Consider the following 23,943-nt stretch of genomic DNA (forward strand, 5'->3'; position numbering starts at 1 on the left):
GTAGGGAAGTATATGGCAGAAAGTTACAAAATGGATGAAAGCAACACTCCTGTATTTGCAAATTATGAAAGGCAAAATGATAGAGTAGTTACAAAGAGCTGATTAGGAAAATTAATCTTAGCAGCAGCACATAGGTGTCTGGAAGCACCTAGCTAAAATACCATCCATCAAACATAGACCTAGGATAGGACAAAAGGAAGCTGATGTGGCTGAACAGCAGGATGACACATGACATTCAAAGCAAGGAGGCATTCTTCAAATATGAAGTGGTATCAAACAAATCAATACGAATAAAAAAACCAAACCAAACAAGGAATCAAATCCTGCCCACTTGAAAGAGAAACTACCATAAGGCAGGCAAAGAAAAAAAAAAAAAAAAAGAAAAAAAAAGCAACAACTTCAAAATGCTTAAAAATAACTAATAAAGCTTTCTCAATCACAGCATCAGCAAGGAGCCTGACCATAGGCTGTAGGGTCTCCAGCATCTCATGCTCTGGAAAGTTCGCTCTAAGAACAAAGCCATATGCAGAAAACTAAGAGCACTTTTTACTCCTGAGTTCAACCTGGAAGATCTTGAGGAGGTCCTCCCACAACAATCTTCCTTCCCAGGGGAATCACCAGCGTAACCACTGCCAACTGAAGGAGCAGTATGGAATGAAATCAACCAAACAATAACCCATCCTTAGGCCCAGGTGGTGTTCACTCAGCACTTCTGCATGAACTCAAAGACAACTACAAACTGTGGTTTGTAACCAGCTCTGCTCACTAAGGCATGGAAGTGCCCTCTTGATCCAGAGCACTGTTCTCAAATAAGCCCAACATCTGTCCTAACAGAATTAGTTGACACATGGACAAATTTGAGTGCTTTGGGAGCCAACATGCTTTACAAGTTCATTGAAGTTCTTTGAAGAAGTCAGCAGGCACGTGAGCAGGCAAGATGGGGTCAATATAGTTGGCTTGGATTTCCAAAAGGCATTTGGCAAGTCAGAAAGTCTGTTACAGAAATTAAGCTGCTAAGAGATAAGAGAATAGGTCTTTGCATTGATAAATGTTTTGACAAAAACCCCCACAAAGTGCTACCCAATGCCTATATGCAGGAAGTGCCCAAATCCCAGATCACTGAAGACTGTAGGATCACACATCAAAAAGCTTCTCTTTGCTCTTATTCTCCTTCAAGATCTGCTGTTGGGCATGTTCAGAGCCAGGATACAGGGTGAGATACATTTTGATGTGGTGCAGCCACTCCTGTATTGGCACTTTCAATGCAGCTGTGTACAACTGGAATAAATAGAGAAGCTCAAGGTCCCTTCAAATAATGTGTAACAGCATGAAAAAAAAGCAACAGAGAGCTGTGTTTCACAGGGCCTGGTGCCTGATCTGGAAGCCTGTTTGTGTTCTACATGGTGAGAGATGAGCTGTTTCATTTTACGACTTCTCTCAACTAGATAAAAGGAAGTTTTTAACAGCCCTTACTTTGCATATGGTGGCTAAGACAAAGAAAAAACACACATCTCACTTACTTGCTGATGATAATACTAAATTGGCCACAAGAGAAAACTACCAAGACCTTTATCAACATTTGAATATTATCATGGGCTAATTAGAGAAAAAAAATTAATAAAGGAAGAAAACAAGCCACCCTAACCCCCAGGTTTTCCTACTGCAGACAATTCCTTGGCTTGAGAAATCATTCAAATTGTCTTATTCGGGAACTACCAGGAAACCAAAAGCTCAAAACTCCTGACACCACAGCAGTTGAATAACTAATTTACCACTCTTCTGATGGAGATAAATATTTCTTAATACACCTCCCATGTACTCAGCTCCTTTTGGGTAAGGCTTCACAGCATCCCACCCACATGACTTACATGGCTGACAATGTATCAAAAGCAATGAGTTTCCTGGAAGATTCTTAGCATGCCTTTGCCAACTCTCATCAATTTTTCAGATGAGGCAACTTCTGCAAGGCACTTTCCCATACCTCCACTGGAGGGCAGATATATTCCACATTTCCCCGGGCGAACCTTTAGCTCATTGCCACTCCCTTTTATGCTTAAAACAGCTTCAGGAAGGCCCGGCCTTGTGGAGACACTCTTGTACACTTACAGACTAGAATTTTATTTCTGTCAGGTTTTTTTATCAGTAGCTCCACTTTTTCTGAACAATATTCTTTTCATAAAACAACTACAACAATCCCAGTTTGCCACCATATCAGTACTTCCCCCGAGTGCCCCTTTGCCTCTGCTCCCTGCATCACCTGCAACACTCCAAGGTCCCCCCATGTTCCTCACTTATCTTGCCTTTAGGTACCACAAATCTATTAGAAGTACATATGCCCTAATGGGCAGGTTAACATCCTCACTGCTTCTCCAGGAGGCAATTAAAATAATTTTAAATGCTTAAAGAACCGCACTGGGTACCTACAGCTTGTATCATCTGTGTCTTTATGAGTGAAAACCATCAACAAGAGCAGAATTAACGAACACAGGAACCTTCTGCAGAGATATATTGGAGTTATTGAAGAAGTCACACATAGGGTTGATCCACTTGATAGAGCTTATTTGGCTTCCAAAAGGCATCTGAGAAGGTTTCCCAGGAAAGGAAATTAAAGGCATGAAGCTGTCAGGAAATGTCTTCTTGTGGAGAAATAACTGCTTCAGAGAGGTCAAACAACTGCAATCCTGAGTGGTGCTGTGCTGAGACTAGTGCTATTTGATGATTTAAAATTCACATGGATAAAGGTTCAAGAGCAGAGCACTGAGGCTTGCTGTTCACATTAAACTATTCAGAGTAGTAAAAACAACAGGATGAAACAACAGGATGAACCTGCAGAAGGACCTTTGGAGATCCAGTGACTTGCAAAGAAAGGATCAGATGAAACAAAACAGAAATTAACTGATACACATAGAAAAAAAAATACCCCGAGCTTCTAATCTCAAAAGACAGGATTTGACAAAATCATCCTCTCTCAAGAGTTTACAACAGTCCTGTGAAAGCATCAGCTCAGTGCTCAAACATGGTCAGGAAGATGGATTGTTGGGGATTTCTAGGAAAGGAGCAGACACTAGCTGGCTTTTACACAATTCCACAGCACCTGGCACCTCCATAGCCCTTCTTATCCACCCTGGTGTAGACAAGAGTACTGCTGAGAAACCCTCAAAGAAAAGGCTGCTCAAAGGGGAATGCCTCTACATGAGTAATGACAGAGAATCTATGGTTTCAAAATTACCTCGTTTGGCATTTTCAACATTTACTTAATAAAGGGATATACATCACTAAAATCTGTGGGCATCTAAAATCTGAAGTATCTAAAGGCTCAATTTGGGGTAATGCTGAGCATGGTCTGCCAGAAGGAACTCTACTCCACATTTAAGTACTTGAATTTTACAGACTAATTCTTTCACAACTGAAGCCAGAAATGTCAAAATTTTCTTCCAATTTTCTATAGTGACCCTATGTTAGCTCATTAAACAGGAAATAATTCTACAGGTGAAGTTTCTTTCCACTCTTGTCTCCTTCTCTGCCAGTTACAGTTACATTCAAGGACTGGAGATAAGAATGAGTAGGGTGGTACCAGCTCCAGGTCACTCTTGGCTTTTCTGACTTTTGGTTATTTTGCTTCATTTCTTTTTATCTGCTACTTATCTGTATAATGGAGACACACTCGGAGAGTGTGACCCCCTGTGGGATCAGATCAAAACTCCAGTTTGCTCAATGTCTTCTCTGGAGAACAGCCGTGAGGAAGCACATAGAGAAGCAGAGCAAGCATCTGATATTACCTTGAACACTCTTGCAGCTTCTTGAGGTTTGATGGGTTTGCAGGAGCTGTTGTAAATGTGTTACATAAAGGAGAAAAGTTTCACACACCAAGATGATCCTGGTGGTCATGAACTCATATGAGAAGCTCCACAACAAGGGCTTCAGGACTAATAAACATTGCTTAGCATCCTCCATGGTCCACACATGAGGAGGAATGTGCCACTGTTACTGGTGTAATAAGGGTTCCAAAGGTTCTTATTAAACTCTTAAGTATCTTTGTGGCACAGAGCTGCTTTCTCCAACAGCAACTTTAGCAATCACAAAGGGATGATCTGCTTTACTCCATGATCCGATACAAAACCCACATCACAGCAAAGCTTTCATGCACTGCAGACACTTCTCCAACATCACCTGGCAGCCAGCCTATAAACAAAAAATTTGCAAAAGTCCCCTTCTAAAAGCAGAGATCTTCTGTTCTTTTCCTCCTTTAATGAGCAGGCTTTTACCCCCCTTAATAATAAACAAGCATCTTCAGTAAACAACAAAACTCTAACTACTGCTCACTAAGAGGATGGAGAGACCCGGTAGCACTTAGTTTTTTTAATGTCAGAAAATAATACTTAGCAAAAAGGTAAACATGAATTCCATAGAAGAATTATAAAGCTGAACACATGGTTTCTGATAAAGATTGTCTTCCTGCATTCCTCCTCTGCTAATGGCTATGCTGTCACTTGAAACTCCCAAAAGAGACTTAATGCTGACTTCTTTTCCTGGAATTAGCAGCAGTGGTTTCAAATTAGCTTCCTGGTGCCTGAAAATTAATTAGAAAAGGTCTGAACTCAGCTACCTGGCAAACTAGTGTAATTTTGTGAAATTTTAACTGTCCGACACTTTGGCATTAAACACTGCCAACTCCTAACTAATGCCAGGCAAACCAGGAAGGGTCAGAAGGCTTTTTCTACCCTGGCTTCCAACCCCAGTGGCAACTGCAGGTGATGCATGAGGAACTATGCCAATACACGCTGCCTCTCAGCCTCCACTATGTATTTCCTTCCCTGCTTTTTATTATTCTTTAGCTGCTCTAATACGCTACATTACTCTTGAATTTCTCTTAATTTCTCTACTCACTGTACCACCCCCCTCTTTACCTGCAGCACAACACAGGCTGCCCCCTCCCTTTTCACAGAAAGAGTGGACAGGCACAGGAAAAGATCATCCAGGGAGGTGATGGAGTCACCATCTTTGGAGGTATTAGAAGACCATGTAGATGTAGCACCTCAAGACATGCTTCAGTGTGCATGGTGTTTTTTGGGGATTGATGGTTTGACTCGGTGATCTTAGAGGTCTTTTCCAACCATGACAATTTTGTGATTCTCTGAAAGAGCAATAAAATGTTGTCTAGATATACTTGTTTGGGATCCAGCCATAAAATCCATCCTTAAAATGTTGGCACTCAACTATCAGGTCTATGCAGTAGTCTTTTTTTTCAGTCTCCAGGGTGATGGAAGGAGGAGCCTTTTCTCCAACTGCATCTTCTTACACAGATATTATTCCCAAATCAATTTCATGCTTTTGTTCAGCAGTGCAGTGTTCCTTACACTGGATCTCTGTGCAGGGGGCATCTCTGACTATGGCTGTGTGCAGCATGAGCAGGCTGATGACCTGCCCAGCCGGGTGGCACAGCTCCAAGATGAAGTGATGGAGCTCAGGGCAGAGGTGAGTAGGTTAAGAAACATCAGGGAGAGTGAGAGGGAAATTGATTACTTTCACAAAATGACCTCTCCAAAACCAGAACAGGAGGTAACTCTCAGTGGAGCAGAGGATCCAATATCATCTCATCAGGAAGCCCACCAGCCCTCCTGTTGTAACCCACAGAAGGAGGGTCAGTGGGAACAGGTCACTGGCCAAGGAAAAAAAAAAACGAAAAAATAAAGCAAGTGTGTTCATGTGAGTAACACAGCAGCTGTAGTGCCCTTGCAGAACCAAGGCCAACTCACCTCAGGCCAGATATCAAAACTGACCCTGAAAAGAAAAATGGCCATTGTGGGTGACTCCCTGGTGAGGGGAGCAGAGGACATGATATGCAGACCAAACCTCCTTCACAGGGAACTCTGCTGTCTCCCTGGTGCCCAGCTAAAGGATGTTGTAGGCAAACTTTCCACCCTTGGGAGTCCTTCAGATTATTACCCACTCCTGCTCTTTCAGGTGGGTAGTGATGATGGAATACTGAGAGGTGCACAATCAATTAAAAGAGATTTCATAGCCTAGGGGGTGAAGGGATCAGGAGCTCAAGTTGTGTTCTCCTCTATTCCTCTGACATCAGCAATGGACAAGGGAATACACCGGAAGAGCTAACAGGTCAGTTCATGGTTCCAGGACTGGTGTTATCAACAGAGCTTTGGGTTCTATGACCATGGCTTGGTGTATGAGGCACCAGAGCGATGAGCAAATAATGGGATGCATTTGTCCCAGAGGGGGAAAAGGATTCTGGGGCAGGAGTTGTCAGGGCTCATTGATAAAGCTTTAAATGAGATTTGAAGGGAGAAGGGGTTAATAATCTCATGCCTACCTGTGACAAAAAGTGGGGCAGCACAGCAGGGGCAGAGGGATGGAGTGCTAGTAAGGGGTCTCAACTTATTGCCCTGAGGCAAGCCAGGGAGGAGGCAGAGACATCCCAAGGAATCAAGGGGGACTTGCCTAAGAGGGTGACATGGCCAGCCCAGCTGAAGTGTCTGTGTGAATGCACGGAGAGAAGAGTTCAAGCTCATTAGGAAGGACAGGCAGGGGAGGAGGGGAGGAGGTGCTGCCCTCTACATCAGTGACCAAATGGAATCGATGGAGCTCCATCTGGGGAAGGAAAACAAACTGATTGAGTTCATAAGGGCTAAGATTAAAAAAAGAAGGGAGAAGGTGATGTTAGAGTAGGGGTCTACTATAGGCCACCTGGCCAGAAGAGCCAAGCAGATGTGGCCCTCCATAGGCAGATAGAAGAGACTTTGTGTTCACAGGCCCTGGTAGTCCTGTGTGATTTCAACCACCCTGACACCTGCTGGAGGGACAACACAGCAAGGCATCAGCAATCCAGGATGTTCCTGGAACACATAGATGGTAACTTCCTCCTCCAAATGGTAGCGAATCCAACAAGAAAAGGTGCTATGCTGGATCTTGTTCTCACCAACAGGGAAGGGCTGGTGACCAATGTGAGGCATTTCATGCCCTGGTAAAAAGTCTTCTGCCAGCTTTCCTGTAGCCCCTTCAGGTATGGGAAGGTGCTCTAAGGTAGCCCTGGAATCTTCTCTTCTCCAGGTTGAAAAGCCCCAAGCCTCTCAGCCTGTCTCCATAGCAGAGGTACTGCAGCCCTATGAGCATCTTCATGGTCCTCCTTGCCTTGAAATTTTCCTTCCTCAGTTTCTTTGGCTCCCTGTGGGTTTGTGTCTGGCATATCATGGGGGCACTTCAGCCAAAAAGCAGAATTCTGCTTCCAGAGCCCTCTCCTCCTCTCTTCATTCTCTATTGTTCTAACAGGCCAGGTTTCCATGGAAACAGAAAGTAAAGTGCAAAAATGTAATATACAAATGGACAGGTCTCAGCTGTCAGCTTATGTTTTATTAGAAGGATAAATATGACAGACAGGAGCTAGGTCTGGGTTCCTTTCTAATGACAAAACCAGATAATACTACACCTTATCAAATAAATACAGGGCATATAGATTGTGAAGACTGGAGTCAATGAATGCTGAGTATTGATAACCACTTTCTGAAATTGAATCTTTTTCTAGATTATTTATTTTTGGAGCCTCTCCTCACCTGATCTTGAAGGCCCCAACCACCTCAAATCACTATCAAGTCTCAGCTATTGGGACCCTATTAGCAATGTGGGAATGAGGCAACAGTCACTAATGTCATGGGGGTTTAGTACTTTGTAAGGTGGACTTTATAATTTTAAATTAACATTGGCCTATAGATGGAAATTCTCTCAAAAATTGCTACTGTAAGTATGGTTTTGTGAGCAAAGATCAGGCCAGATGCTTTCCTCATGCTTTTGAAGTAGTTGAATGTGTTCCTGGATTACTTTTTTAACAAAACTAACTTCAGAAATCTAGTGAAAGGGGTTTATTACAGGTGTGGGACTTCAGCAAAATTACCAAATTGATTGTCCTGGCAAACTGCCAATATGATAACAGGATTCTTCACATCATCACAAGATCACTGCACATGGGAGAGATAGTAATGTGACTATAAATTATTTCAAGCTCTGAATAGTGTTTCAGAAGTCTGTGATTGATAAAATTGGATTTAGATACATTAATGTAATAATTTTTTTCTAAAGACACTTTCAATCACTCACATAAAATATACTCTGTTGGTGTTTGACTCTGAGCTCCCTGGCTGTGCCATCTCTGAAGGGGTGACTGAGAGAAGCATCTCCTGAGCCCCAGCAGGATTGATGCCTTCTACCAGAAACGTTCATCTGCTAAGCACTTCCAGTCATTTAAACTTTTGGAAAAACAGGAAAACTTTAAAATAGCTCAGATGGGTATTATTATTTTTTTCAAATCCAGATTGTGACATCCAGCATTCACTGACCTCAAAGAAGTATTCATCACCAGTGGTTCTTGTTGACTTCTTGAGCTATATGGCCCCTGGCACACCTAGAGCTCAGCTTTTTGAATTCAGCTCCTCTGTTAAATGGCAGATGATATGCTGCAAGTCAAATAAACATTTGAATTTCTTTCCCCTATCTGTGTTCAAAGCAATACTGCAAAAGCACTGAAGCTATTCAAAGAGCCTTGCTGTAAAAAGATCCTTCACTCCTGAGACTCCTTACCTCTATGTTTGCCCTCACTGGCAACCATCACCAACCCTTAGGCATCACTTTAGGAAAAGGAAGGTACAGGGCTGCTTGTTTCCAGCCTTTATATATTCCATTACTCTCCTGAGAGTCTGAATACTTTTTCAACTTCCAGGAGCAATAGATGGTAGCTGTCCTAGGCAGATAACAAAGCAAAGATAAATACTGGTCTGCTTAAAAATATTAGAGATGTTGATACAAACAGAACCAAATATTCTGAATTTTGCTTCTTCATTTAACAAGTTCACTTAAAGGAAGTTTGGGTTCCTAAAGTTTTGTTTCAGTTGACAGAAAAAAAACCCATTTGATTCTATTTAATTTTAGAGGGGACTTGAATTGTAGAGGGGATTTGGACTAGATTATTTTAAACCCAAACCATTCTGTAATTCTCTCTTCATGCTGATACACTATTTCTTTGCAGGCAGGAGGTCATCATGCCTTGGGTCAGCACATGCTCGTTGTTTAACAATGCAAAATATGAGAGGTTTTTTTGTTCTTTGGGTTTTTTTTTTTGTTGTTTGGTTGGGTAGGTTTTTTGTTTTTTGTTTTTGTTTTTGTGTTGTGCTTTTTCATCTAACCCAGCATCTGTAGGGCCTCCCTGGCAATTTCCCCACATGATACAAGAATCTCAGCTGTCTGCTGGGCTGCTTACCAGCCTAGCTCTGCTTACCAGCTCCTAAAATTATTTTAAGCTGTAAGAATCACATTTGGTCATCCAAGATGAATTATATCACGTCTGCAGAGGAACAGCCTCTCAATTAAACAAGAAACAGCCAGCCATTAAAATTGCAGCATGAGAGAAATGCACCTGCAGTAGAAAGCACCTGCTCATAGCATCAAGGATTAGGAAATGTGCCAAGGTCTGACAAAAACAAACTTGTGATTCAACACAAGACTATGATTGGTACCAGGATCTAAACATCTAACAGGTTTGGGGGAGGTTATTTGCAGTAAACAATCAACAGCCCAGCAAATGGCAATTGGACAACTACTTTTTGGACCCTCATTGTATCAGATTAATCCCTTGTTTTGCTATCCACAAATTATGTTATTTCACATGTTTTTTGAAGTGACCCACCAATCAAAGAGAGACTGCAAAAGCATCTGCATGTGATGGTACACTGAGAAGATACAGAACGCTGCATTCCCATTACTGAAATTAATTTTAAATTCAGCCATGAATGATATCCTTTTAACTTACATCAGAAATTTTATTACAATGGCCCTATTATAAACCTCCAGGTGCTTTGACATTAACATCCAACATAATGGGCAAGAACAGACTTTGACCCTTTCTTTCCAGGTTTACAGACACTAAGCTTTCCCACATATTCACAATTTCATGTTATGTATATTTTTTAATGTTTTACCTTGCTATACCTACATTAAAACTGTAATTTTTTTTAATTTTTTTTTTTAAGTGGATGATTTCAAGATTTAGAGCTCAGCACTTCTCAAATCACTTAATGGAGTATTTAGTCGGACAGTGAGAAAACATAGCATTTGAAGCCAGGGGCAATTCAATGCAAATGGAGTCAGGATAAACAAGTGCTCTGCCCAGCCATGGGATTTGGGATGCTTTATGCTCTGCAAACATGCAAATGGGAAAAATAATATCACATGGCAGCAGTTCTCAGGATCCATTGACAATATGGAAGCATCAGGGTTTTTTTACATCAACCTCTGTCACCCTGCACTACAGAGCAAATTATTGCAGGGGCAGTTTGTAACTTTCCCATTGCACCCAAAGGAAAGCATTGCCTTGGGTGGGTACCAATGCCAGCAGCAGCAAAGGTAGAGACCCATCATGTCAGTGTCATCTGCTCTTCTTCTACAGAACCTCTTGGCCTTAGGGCTTAATGCTTGGCAAAACTAAAAGAAATCAAATTCAGAGAGCTATGCAGTTGAGTGCTGGCAATACAGGTTGGAGTGGTCCAACATTGCCCATGCTCACCAGCTAAGGACGAGATTCTGAGAAATTCTGATCTTAATGGGGACTACATTTAGACTGCAGCTAAGAATGGAAATTAATTTCAGCTTTTAGGAAAATCTGTTAAGTATTCTTTAAAGGGAGAAGGGAAAGAAGAAAAGATTTTAGTGGATCAGCTGTCAGTGGGATGGAGGTCTCAGCAGTGACTTGGGAGTTAAGGCTGCACCAACTTTTTCATATATAGTGGGATTAAATTTCTTCCATTTTGCCATTTGGCAATTGTGTTTAATCTTCAGATTTGTCACAATCACTGTTCAGGGGTCAGATGAATTTTCTGTGCAGTCTTTGGGTACCACACTTACTAACAACAGGGAAAACAATCAGTATTCACTCATCTTTGAAATATCTCCATCCTCTGCTCCTTCCCAGTTCCCTTCTATTTAAAAAACTGCACACACCAACATTTCACACCTTTGGAGATATTTCCATTATGTCCCAGCATGGGAAGTTTCTCAGGTAAATGGGAAGAAATGTCTTTATCAGGCTGCCAAGATGACTCAGCAGTAGGGAAAGGGTCCTGCCCCTCTCCAAAGCTGAAGTTTTCCTTCCCCAGGTGCCAATGCCATCCAGTTACTGGCCCTTCAGCCCCCCCGGCTCTACAATTCTTTCTTTCCTTTGCCTTACCAATGCTTGGACAGAAAAGTGAGGTCTGACCCAGCTCCTAGTGGATCTCACAGGAGCTGGTGAGGTACAACCAAGGACAACTGGTCTAGCAGGCAACTCTGGCCCTGGAAAAACCACAAATGATGCCACAACTGTTCCCTGCAATTCCAAAACTCAGTAGTACTCTGCAGTAGAAGGATCACTGAATTTTTTTTTATATTTGACTCTTTCAAGTGGTTCTCTGTTATTTAAATCCTTTCGATGAAAGTGGGACAGAAACAGCTTATAAAGCTACGTAGAGAGATCTTCAGGACAACTCACAAATGTGCTGGACACTGAATGTACAGCTCCAGAAATTCCAAAAATGTTTTAATGCTACCTTGACTCCCCATCCCTCACAGATGCCAAAGTTTGCCAAGGTTTCTCTTTAAAGCTACCAGGACAGTGCAACACAAAGTACTAAAGGACCAAACACAAAGATCTAAATGACCATCCTGGGATTAGCAGAAGTATTCTCAGTGGTTCCCAGAATAAGTAATTAGATAAATGCCAAAGAAAAGGTTAATATTTCTACTTCAGAGATCTCTGTTGCTGTTCAGTGCTACCCAGTAAAACTTGAGACTGCCGAGCACAGCAACATATTTGCCACAATATTTTTCTGTTTCCTCTGAAATGAGACTCATTATTGTCAGGAAGCTTTTTGCTGCCTTTTTATTTCATCAGTACAGGCCCTAGTTTTATGAACTAAATGTGGTAAAATATTGTAATAGCTGACTGCTTCAAAGACACCAATTTTTTTTAACTGTTGCTTCCATCTGACACGGCCCAGGATCATATTGAACAATCAAGTTAGGAAGAGGAAAGCATATAGACTATTACCTCACTAAAAATGACTTGGTTCTAAAAGCTAATTTAATATATTACTCATGAGTGACACAGTCCATTTTCTCAACAGGAAAGTAACCAGAAAGTCTACCCAGCACAGGTCTCTGCAAGAATAATGCAAGTCTGCAAGCAAACAGCAATTCATCTTAAAAATAAACAAAAAAAAGTCACAATTTAGCAGCCTCCACTCCCTTCATTTAGGGCCACCACCCTGCTTGTCTTCTTGATTTGTCTATTATGATACTTTTGGGGCCTGATTTTCTAAGTAAACGCTGATTTATTACAGCAGGTGGGAAGTGCAACAGCCAGACTTGGATACAAACTACCAGTGGCTTCAAGAAGAAATGACAAATTATTTAAGGTTAAACTCTATAATACACAAAATTCCCCAGCAGAAAGGAAAAAAAAAACCCTCTTGCATACCAGAGGCCATAACACTGTCTGAAGTCCAGTTTCCTCTAGACTAGCAAGATACTCGAACTCATACAAACTTAAGATGTATCAATAACTAGGTGTGATTTCTCCATAGCACTCACTAAGAGAATTATTTTTATTATTGCAAAATCTGCTTTATATGATCAGAAAATCTGATTTTTATAGCATTAACAACCTATTTCTACCCTTTTTCCACATATATCATGAGATTTTTGGGTGATGCCTAACTGGAATATTTGCCTGAGGAGCAGGTTTACACACCCCAAACAACAGCTGAACATTCAGAACCAGACTTGAAGTTGCCCAAAGGAAAACCTCACTAAAATGCAGCCTGTAATGCAGGTCCTTGCCCCCAAGGTATTTTTTCTGTACACATCTATACCTCTATCTCTGCTCTACTTACTCATACCTAGACCTACCCCATGTACTTTCAACTCTGGGAGACAACTTCAGCTATTAAAATGACTCTCAAAGATGATCCCAAGAAATGGAAGAAAAGGCTGTATAGGATGGAGATGTGTAGAGACAGCAGTGACCTCCAAGAACCACCCCTTAGAAGCCACATAGGCCACACTAAAAGGCATAAGAGGACATAGTGGGAATACCATACCACGCTGTTTGATCAAATTGCAAAGCTGTGTCTGTACCTTTCCATTAGAATAAAGTCAATTTTACCTTGAAAGCCAGGCTGGAATGTTAAATGTACCTACAAATTATGCCTATATAATAGAAAAAGTATTAATAACCACCCTCTTCAGCACACCAAAAAAGAAAAAAAAAAAAAAAAGTCAGTGAACTGCTAGGATGCTTCATTAGGAGTAAATGTAGTGAGAGCTGGCTCTGGCCAGGACAGTAAGAGGTTGGGATGGAGCTCTTTATGATACCACAGGTCAGGTAAAGACAAATGGCATTTGGGGCCAGTGCTGCCAGGCAAGGAAAACACAAAGGCCCCTGCCTCTTAGAGTCCTGTGAAAAGGAGAATATTTTGGCTGTTCAAGCCAAGACATGTTCCCCCAGGGCTGCAAGGCAGCTGAAATAAAAGAGCAAAGAGTGCCATCAAAATAGCCCACATCTGCTGAGAAGATGCCTGGACTTCACCAATGCCTGGACTTCATTAGAGTTTTCATTTCAAGCCCCTCTGCCACTGAAGATCAACATCAGCAGCTAATTCCAGATGTGAGAGAAGGAGAGCAGGGCCCCTGGTCATCAGAGTGGATACTCTCTGCTTGGCTGGGAGAAGCACAGGAAGCTACCAGCTTTCCCAGCATGGTGGTAAGGACCACCTTGTCACTGTCCTTGTTTATGTGACATGGGAGAGGCTCTCCCTTGCTACAGCCATGCCATGGAAAGGTGGGACCAAGCCAGAGGGGACCTCATCTGATGACCTTGTTAGTGGTTGAAGTAGTTTGCAAAGATTAATGTGAAAAGTCTTCTGGATGGGACAGAAGCCAGCAGAAGGGATTTACATGCCTGAAGCTCATGGTATTTGCTGAACCTTCATCTCACTTGGCATCAACAACTCCAGTAGAAACCACCTGTTTCCTCTTGGATTTATGAGAACTGCAGCAACAGCTCTGTCTGGAAGTAATCTATACTTAGATGGGTCTCCTGCTTATTTACACATCTCCTTCACACCCTAAATACCAACCTGGCTGGGCCTGACACTGGGGCACAAGCCCTGCTCTTCTGAATGTGAACCAAATTAAGTGCTTGCCTCTCTCCTTCTGTACTCTAGTAAGAATTTAACAATATTCATTAGTTGATTAATTTACTAACTTATCTGAACACATCTGATGAGTAGAATACTTATAAAATAATTATGTGGTCTGACTGATGACTTATCAATGATTTCTGACTTAGGAAACTAAATACAAAGAAAGGATATTAAGAAGTACTGATACCAAGCTATAAAAAGCAGGGGAAAGTGTCTCCAAAATAGGTATCAGTTGGGTACTAAGGTGTTAGTTCTAAACAAGTAAATGAGTTCTGGTGCTTGAGTAAGCACGTGTTAAGAAGACAATATCTGCAGTCAGAAGGATAAAAAAAGGTTCTTCCATTTTGGTAAAAGCCACAAATTTTAGACTCATCTGACTTTAAGGAAACTCAAAAAGATGCATCAAAGATAACTCAACTTGGGCACATGAGTAACCCTGCTGAACTCCACTGCTCTCAGTGGCCCAGGTGCACACTTGCTTTCCTAGACAGAGCACTATCTTTAGGGAAAGCCAAAGCCCTTGAAGAACACCTCTTTCTCAGAGGTCTGCTTGGCAGGGACTCCTTCAGACCTTCACACTGGACCAAACAGTCTTGTGTTGGTCATCCTGGCTGCCCATGCAGACCAAGAGCCAGTCATTTAATACACAATCCAAAGGTGCCCATGCAGAACAGAGAGATACCTACAACCATCACATCCAGTGTGCAAATCCCTAAAGCCATGGTGACCCAGTGACACCTCATTCAGAGGTGAAGGAAGCCCTTCTGCTCAGCTGAGCTCCTTTTGAATGGTGGCTTGTTTGCCTTTAAAGGTGAAGTAGAGTTTGCACTTTTCTTCAAATCATGCCCATGGGTAGGAAGTGGTAGCTCAGTTCTCCACAGCAGTTTGACTGCCCTGTCCTAGGAGCACAATAACCATTTCTCCAGACTTAGCTGGGAAAACATGAGATCATTCAGAATTACTGAACAAAAAGTTGTTCAGCCCTTTACAGACCTGGAGAACTGTTGGGATACATGGAAAGATAAGACCATTTAACTTCTGCCTAACATCCTCTCAGTCATCCCCTGCTCTGTAACCGCAGGGTCATGCTATAGCATGCAGATAAAAAAAACACACCAGTGAAATTAATTTTTTAGCTAATTTTGCAATCAACTCCTGCCCATGGCCTGAGTCCTGCTTAGGAACATGAACCCTGCATTGGATGTAATCTAAATCCATAAATTTTCCAAACAGGAGCCTACAAATTAACACAGATTTAATAATCACCTTAATATAGTAGATTAAGGTGAAAATATATTTTTATATTTACACCTATCATTTGAGTTGTCATTTTTTAAATAACAGCAAATGATTAAAAAATATGAAAGTGCTCGAATTTTGGCCACCACACCAACCAAAAGCAGGCTCTGATACTCCACCTCACAGTGATGTCCTTGGTATTTACACTACGTGGTTCCATTTGCTGAATCTCTGACCTCTGTTCATCCACTTGATCCCCAGTGAGATAGGGGCATACAGAAAATTTCTATCCAAAGTTCTTTTACCACCAGCCATGCAAGCACTGAAAGTGAGAAGCTATCTGCAAAGATGCCAAAACAGGGGAAAAAAAATAATTGATGTGATTTGTGTAAAGCCTCACCAAACCCAAATGTGCTTTACATGCCAAGTTCTACCCCTTCACAAACTTCTCAGAAAGAGAAACCCTTGAAGGACAGTTAGCTGGAACTAATTAACAGCTGCTTGAAACATAATCCACATTAAAACTTCTGCTAAGGAGACTTTTCTCCCAGGGGAGTTTTCTCTTGCAAGATCTAGGAACAGTAATTCTTGAGCAACAAAACTTTATGCAGCAGTTCTAATGCATCTCATTTTACACTCCAAATAACTTTGCCATTTCTCCTTCTCCTACTCATCTTTCTGCAGGCATATACTTCCTTCCATCATTCATTTTTAAAAATGTTTCTCCAGACAGAAAGCAGTGATAGAAAAGATGCTATCAAAATTAACCAATTCCTCCTTCTTGGGAACAATTTCCTCATCAACAAAATGGGGAACACTTTGTCCTTCCATCAGGATTAAAAGAAAAGAAGAGGAATAAAGAAGATAAAAGCTCAAAAATGCTAAGGTCAACATTGGCCTGTTGTTTCCCATAGTGAAGAATTTATTCAAAATAGGTCCAAACTTGAAGCCTACTGAAAGACATGATATAAAGCACAGAAGAGATCCTGAAAGTCCTTCCCTAAAACTCAAAAAAGTCTCTGCACACATAAACATTGTCCATGATAACAAAGTACTATATATTCATTAATAATGCAGCTAAAAATCATAGATATGAAAAGACAGACTATGGAATGGGAAATGGTGAGTCCTATTTGCAAAGTTTTTCAATCTTTGCTTGGGGATAATGGGTTGTGGTATAACCTTAGAACACCTTCTATAATAATAATAACATCATGTCATTAATAAACCCAAGATTCCTCAGTTTCATTACTGATGTAATTTTTCCTTTCTGTTCTGATGGAAATCGATATAATCCAAATAGTAACACTAAAAAAACCCATAAAAAACCCAAAACAGCCTCAAACCCCCAAAATAATAATAGCGCTTGCCTGGGAGACTTTGGACCATCTCTCTGAAGCTGCTTAAGTTAATTTTCCACTACTTTGTAAAATGCTTTACATAAACTGCCACCAGTATTATGCCATGTTTCCACCTGGTACTAATATTTAGTATATATATTACTATAGATTTATGTATCATATCTAATAGCTAGTTATCTGCTCCTATACCACTAGGCCTACTTGACTTTGCATTCTGTGCCCCCAAAACTTGTTTTCTGGTAAATGAGGCTGATAGCCTCCTGCCTTTATAACTACATCAACAAAAATTCTAGGGAACTTAGGCATCTGCAGATGAGAGCTCACATGTTTGATTTGGGAAAGCAAAATACTATTCTAAACAAAAATGCAAAGCTGGGGTACCTTAAAATAAATTAAACGTGATTAAAAATAATTTCAAATATCACTCAAAGATTATAAAAAAGAAAATACTATCTTAAGTTGTGGTTACTTTGCAGTATTAGCAAGTCTTGCCTAAGAAACAAAGTCTCTTGGCATGTGTCTTTACTTTCTGAAGCAAACAAAAAGCTGTGTTTAATCAATTAACTATTCTCACTCTCCACAGGAGTGCCAAATTCCTTTCTTCTACACTATTTCAAATTGCTCTGGGTTCAATGAGAAGTTACTATATAAAACTTCAGAGCAACCTTAAATTTAGGTGGCTGCAGACCACTGATTAACAGTCACACCAAGCATCTGAGAAAACACCTAAGCCCTTCCTTAATGTGGGAATAATAAAAAAATGACCCAGAAGTAAAATAATGTTGTAAGAGGAAAAATAAAAATAATTCTGTATGAGGGAAATGAAAATAATTTTGTATAAAGCAACTTCAGTTTTCTTTTAAATTACTTTTGCCTTTGAATCATATTGGCTTATGTTTGGTAACCCTATAATAAAGACCATGTTAATAGTCAAAAGCTTTGTTGTTGGTATAGCATCAAATTACAGACATAATAAAGTCTCCCTTTTGAAAGCAAATTGTAGATCAGGAATGAATGAAGAGGGAGGATTTTCTGGAAATATTTTAAAATACAGCACAGTTACTTCTGAAAGGAAAAAAGGAATGAATATTTATAGTCAGACTTCAGATGAATATGTTGCTTCACATCAAAGTGGCTCTCCTACTCATTACAAAAAAACAAAATTAATTTCCTGTTCTTTGTCTCAGAACACACTTTGATTTTTTAAAATGTCTGACAGAGGTCTCTACAGAAAAAGAGAGGATTCAACAATAATTTCCTTCATTACCTGAGTTTTCCAGGATCTGTAATTTCTCAGCTTAAAATATTTCAAGAGAATTACTTTGTGATAAATTTTGAAGATCAAACATTTCTGTGCACTCAAATATTCTGATTAAGATAGACCTTGGAACAACTCATTTCTGGGCACCGATCTGAGGAAACCCCTCTCCCTCTGGTTTTCCTGTTTTCATGGACTTAGCATCTAATTTGCTACATTTAAATCTGATTTATACTTACGCTTATACTATTGTGTTGAGGACAAACTGGGTAGGTTGTTTTTTTAAATTACAATCAGCTACCATCAACAGAAACAAGATTAAAATTTTACAATGAACACAAAGAACAGACACTTACTTTGCTTTTGCTTCTGCATCTTCATAGGCTTTGTTTGAAACATCATCTAGACCTCCAATCAGATGTTTGAAGGAGCTGTAAAAACAAGGAGAAGTTTTAGAGGAAAGGTCTCCATTTGGGAGCCAAGCAAAGAGATGTGGCTCTTTGGCAGCACCAGAGGTGATCCCTTGATGCTGGAGGTGGCCACTAAAGACCAAACCAGGGCCAGGCATCCACTGGAAAACATGGGCTCAGACACACTGGAGAAGGGGTGAAAATGTCATAACCAATGCCAAGAAGATCCAAACTACTTACTTACCCAGCACTTTGAGGGACAGAACCCACGCAAATTACTGCTGAAGTTTTCTCTCCCTCCAATATAAGTTTCAAAGTCAATTTGTCAACATTGCTGCTAAGTCCCATGATGGTGAAGTGACACCACCATATCCCTATATGTCCTCCAACCAGAAACCTTAGGAAGCCCTAAGAATTGTGTAATGTTTATTTCTTTAGCCTAGCTTTCTCAGCTTCAGAGAAACATCATCCAAAAACACAGCAGAGAGAAATAGACAGAAAATAAAAAGAGAAGTGAAAGTAAGGGTAAAAAGACAAACAGATTGTCATAAGTCAAATTGCTTAATGACATTTAAGAGGAAACTTGGCTTTAATCAGGTTAAAAGGAGTAAGATGATGGTAGAAGTGCTTGATACACTCAGTGCTGAGCTGCCTTCTGTAAGAACTGCAAGTAGCTTGAGCAGTCCCCTAAGTGTCCTCTGTCTCAGGGGAGACACAAAGGGCAAGAGACACAGGAGACACTACTGGAAAAAAGATTTAGAAAACTTTTTTTATCATAGGTGACTCACACAAATGTACCCAATGACCATTTGATCAACTAACAAGCAAAAATACAGAGAAAGAAAAATTAAAAATGCAACTGTTGTATCTTTGGTAGTGATATTATACAGTGTCCCAGACTAAGTAAGAAATAGAAGTTGAGCTTTTTTAGTGATTTTAATAACTGAAATAAATTAGTATATATATATATATATATACTATATATAGTATATATATATATACTATATATATATATATATATTAGTATATAAATTAGTATATATAAATGAAAATATAACAGTTGAAAAACATAGTTCCCCACTCTATTTCCATTTTTCCTAGCATGTCTACCACAAACATAGTTGGGTTTTTTGGTTGTTTGGGTTGTTTGTGTTTTTTTTTCAGGAGAAAGCACCACTTGCAAAATGAGAAAAGAGATGGACTAATTTGGAAGAACAAACTGCTGCAAACTACAGTCTCTTGACTAATCCCTTAAGGTCACAGATTCAGAAAATAAAAGTCCTGCAGTTCCTCTGGCTTCTATGTTTGTGACACTCCTGAGGCACTAATCATAGAACCCAAGAACAGGAAAGGATGTAAAGAAGTTTAAAAAAATGAAATGTTTAAATATTTTTTAAATATTTTTTTTAAATGTATCACAATTTCAGAGCAAATCTAAAAATTCAATAATGAGAAAATATTTAATAATGTCCTCTCTCAAGAAAGACTTCTAGGATGAGAGAGAACTAATGTTATTCAGCAAGTTGGAAAATACAGGGCAAGTAACAGTTTGCAAATCATTTGCATTTTTCCTCCTAAATCACTTGTTTTCAGATCACATGACATTATATAGGATAAAAAGCCACAGACTAAAAACCTACTGCCTGAAAAGCTTCAATATCCTGGTTATTAGAGAAAATACCACAACGAGAGGTACTCCTTGACCTGACATGCTTGGGTTGAACACAGGGCAGCTTTGGGAAATGGAACACCTTGCAACACACGAGGTTATCAGGGAGGTTTCAGTTGCCTCTGACCTCATGTGTGGTTAAACTGTTTGAACCTCCCGCTGTCCAAGCAACTTAAAGATGCTGCATGGTCTTGAGTGTTCTGCTGCTTCAGGAGATGCCTGACCCTGAGTGAGGCAATGGGTGTGCATGTGGCAAGCCAGGACATGGCTTCCCGAAGAACAGAAGGAGGATTAATTATGCTGGTTTATCAACAGGAGCCATATTTTAACTGTTATTGTTATAAATATGAGAGAAGAGACCACAGGTGGGAGAAGTATTTTTACTGGTTTGTATCTAGAGCTGTTTGCTGCAACAGCCCCGTCCAGCATCACTTTTTCAGATAATCATTATGGTTTACAAAGACCTTTAAGATCATACAGTCCAACCACTAACTAAACTCTGAATTGACCACTAACTAAACCATGCCCATCAGCACCACATCTACACAGCTTTTAAACATCTTCAGGGATGATGACTACGCCATTGCCCTAGGCAGCCTGTGCTAGGGCCTGACAAACCTTGCAGTAAAGAAATTGTTCCCAATATCCAGTCAAAACTTCCCCTGGTACAACTTGATGCCATTTCCTCTTGTCCTGTTGCCTGTTTTTTGGAAGAGACAGACCACCTTGGTCCAATCTCCCTTCAGGAGGTAGAGCTCCTTGTAGAGAGCAAGAAATCTCCCCCTCAGCCTTCTTTTCTCCAGGCTGAATACCACCAGTTCACACCAGGCTGACAACCAGTCAGCTTCACCTCACAGGTCCTGTGCTCCAGACCCTTTCCTAGCTCTGTTGCCCTTCTCTGGAAACACTCCAGCCCCTCAATACCCTTCTTGTTGTGAGGGGCCCAAAACTGACCCCAAGCTTTGTGGTGCAACCTCACCAGTGCAGAGTACTGGGGGAGAACGTAGCACAATGACAGTCATCACTGTTCTGGAAAAAATTTGTAATATTCTAAATGATATAACCTAGGAAAGTGCAAATAATATTATGCACAGAAAAGCAATGAGAACTCACTAAAAAGGAAGAGAAGGCAAAGACTCCTTTGCTCCTGCATGGAAATTGTGTTAGAATTTTTTAACAGGGCAGGCTGTAATTTTCAATAATAAGACACATTAAACACAAGAGTATCTTTTCATCCCAAAATTCCTTACTCAGTAGTGAAAATATGAAATATTCAGCTCATTCAACCCATCAATGTTTATCTTTCCTGTGCTGAAGATGTGCCATAGAATGCAGCCAAACCCTTGAAAGACAACAGCAAAAGCAAAGCAAGATGTGCATTGATGTGCAAGATGTTAGTGCTTGATTGCACCACAAAGAGATATTTAGGCAATTAAGTGAGACACTAGCACCATGATCTTCCTGGAATGCTCTAAGGCATGACCTAAAATTCAAAATGCAATTATAATCACTAGGTTTGCTTTGCTTTCATGTGCTTAGGAAAATGTGGCAAGGCTACATACACAGGGATTTGGCTTTTCTTGCTGGTTTTTTTTTGTTTTGTTTTTTTTTTTTTTGGCAATGAAAATAAATCTGTTTAGTGAAACATTATATGAGAAAAAAGAAAAAGTCACTAACAGGACTAAATTGTTCAATACCCTTAAGTTTTTAATTAAAATATCTTAAGGAAGACTTAGGACTGGGCAAGATACTGAAAGTACATTCGAGTCACTTATTGCCTATCTTAGTGCAGTTGAAGCATTATCCTGGACACAACCTCAACCCCTAGAACTCAACCAGAAAAAGACATTTATTTGTTTTGGGTTTTTTTTTCCTACATAGCTTACTCTTAATTTTTTAATTCTCTCACCATAAACAATTTTCTTCATGGATAAATTTTACTCCAACTGGGAAAAACTGTACAACAGCAAAACCTAAAATCTCTAGTGAAGAGTTCAGCTCAGCTTTTACGTCAGTCATGCTAGGACAATACATTTTCTTTATTTTTTTTCCTCTACTTTCCACTGCCAAGAGGGTTGATAAAGTAACCTTTCTTGACACCTCATAACTAATCCCATTAAAAAACCAAGGCTTTCAAATACAGACAAAAGTGTAAAATAAAAAGTGAAAAATCTGAAAATACTTAATACATTTAAAATGTTCCCCTAAAAAACCCTGTGTCATCTTGATACACATAAATGAAGAATATAATAAAGAGGAAAAAAACCCAAACATTTACCACTCAGTAGCTGCAAATTCTACACAATTTTGTACTGGCCAGTAGCAGCTGTGTCTTGAGGTTTAGTGGCTCCTATCTTTCATCTCTCTTGAACATTTGTATCAGGCAATCTTGTGCTCCCAGCACCCACATTTACACCTGGTAAATCTCAGCACTCCAGGAAAATATGGCTATCAACATAAATAAATCATATGAAAGAAAAAAATTACCTATAAATAAAAGATGAACCCGAATCAATTTCAGTGTAAACATGCTTACAGTTCAGGAGAATCCATATGCAAACATTTTTTTTCAGATTCAAGAGGTTTGTGTGAAAAAGCAAAGTTTAAAAACTTGCCCCAGCTTCTTTCTCAGAGTGCCAGGCATGAGTTTTGAACCTTTTCCTCCTGTTTTATTTCTATACAAAGTAGTTGTAAGTAAAGTGTGTCTGCAAGTGCTTATTCAAATGGATTTACAGCACAGCTGCTCAAGGCAGTCCCACTTGTGTCTACACAATTTTTATCACAGGATGTTCAGCAAAAATTTTGTAGAGGACTAATCCACCAAATCCAGCATATACCAGTTGTTAACTTTTCCCCAATCAGCCCAACTGCTTCTGCAACAAATCTAATCACCTCCCCAGGGAGTCTAAGATGAGATACCACAGAGATGAACTTGAAACAATTTTGAGGCAACAATATTGTGCATCTCCTACAATCAGCTTTTTGTTGGAGTATTAATTATTGCAGTACTACTATGGGAAATTTTTAACTATCAAGTCTCAATTTTATTTTACACAGAATCTTAGCAAGTCAGAAATACAGAAAGCCTGTGAATTGTTAAGAAAAGATTGATCTTGGAATTAAAAATTGATAAAAGATACCTGGCAACTAACAACAGCTCTAAAATACTTTTGTGTTTACCTAGATCATACATTTGATTGGAAGAAAATTTGCTCTCCAAGTATCTAAAGGCTTCTATAAATTCCTTGAAATGGCTGAGGTGTAGCTTTAGAACTCCCATGAATAATGTGTTGATTCTGCTAACTTCATAAACCAATTTCAAGCCCCCCAGTTGGATCCATACTTCATGGCTGACAGGAATAACATCTTCCTCCCTCCAGACAGCCTGGCTCAATCAGCCCAATCTCACTATTAAGCTTGAGCATGGAGAGGATGCCAGCCTGCCTGGTACTGAGATCCCTTAGCAAAGCTGTCACATTTCTGCCATGCCATGAATGTTAGTATCAGAAAATACGATGCAGAGTGCATCTGAAATAATTCACAAAGTTTAAAAGAACAACCAAACTCAAAGCTCTATGCTAAGCCTTGTGTCTTCTTCACTGTTGTGTTCAGATTACTGCTGAAGGAAATCTTCCTAATGATTCACAGAGTCATAGAATCACAGGATGGTTTGGGTTGGAAGGGACATTGAAAGGTCACCTGGCCCAAACCTCTGCAACAAGCAGAGATATCTTCAATTACATCAGATTGCTCAGAGCCCCATCCAGCC

At 40.0% G+C, this 23,943-nt stretch overlaps 1 protein-coding gene across 5 annotated transcripts in view; it reads right to left on the reverse strand.

Moving 5' to 3' along the window:
• PRKG1 (protein kinase cGMP-dependent 1) overlaps positions 1 to 23,943 on the reverse strand; it is a 453,965-nt gene that overhangs the window by 41,345 nt on the left and 388,677 nt on the right. For all 5 annotated transcript variants that reach the window (XM_008502063.2, XM_030453519.1, XM_030453516.1 and 2 more), the window contains exon 9: positions 18,452 to 18,526. In XM_008502063.2, coding sequence (XP_008500285.2) covers positions 18,452 to 18,526 — 75 coding nt within the window. The remainder of the gene's footprint in view (positions 1 to 18,451; positions 18,527 to 23,943) is intronic.

The sequence above is a fragment of the Calypte anna genome, chromosome 6, assembly GCF_003957555.1.
Source record: "Calypte anna isolate BGI_N300 chromosome 6, bCalAnn1_v1.p, whole genome shotgun sequence".
In the NCBI taxonomy this organism is placed as follows: Eukaryota; Metazoa; Chordata; class Aves; order Apodiformes; family Trochilidae; genus Calypte; species Calypte anna.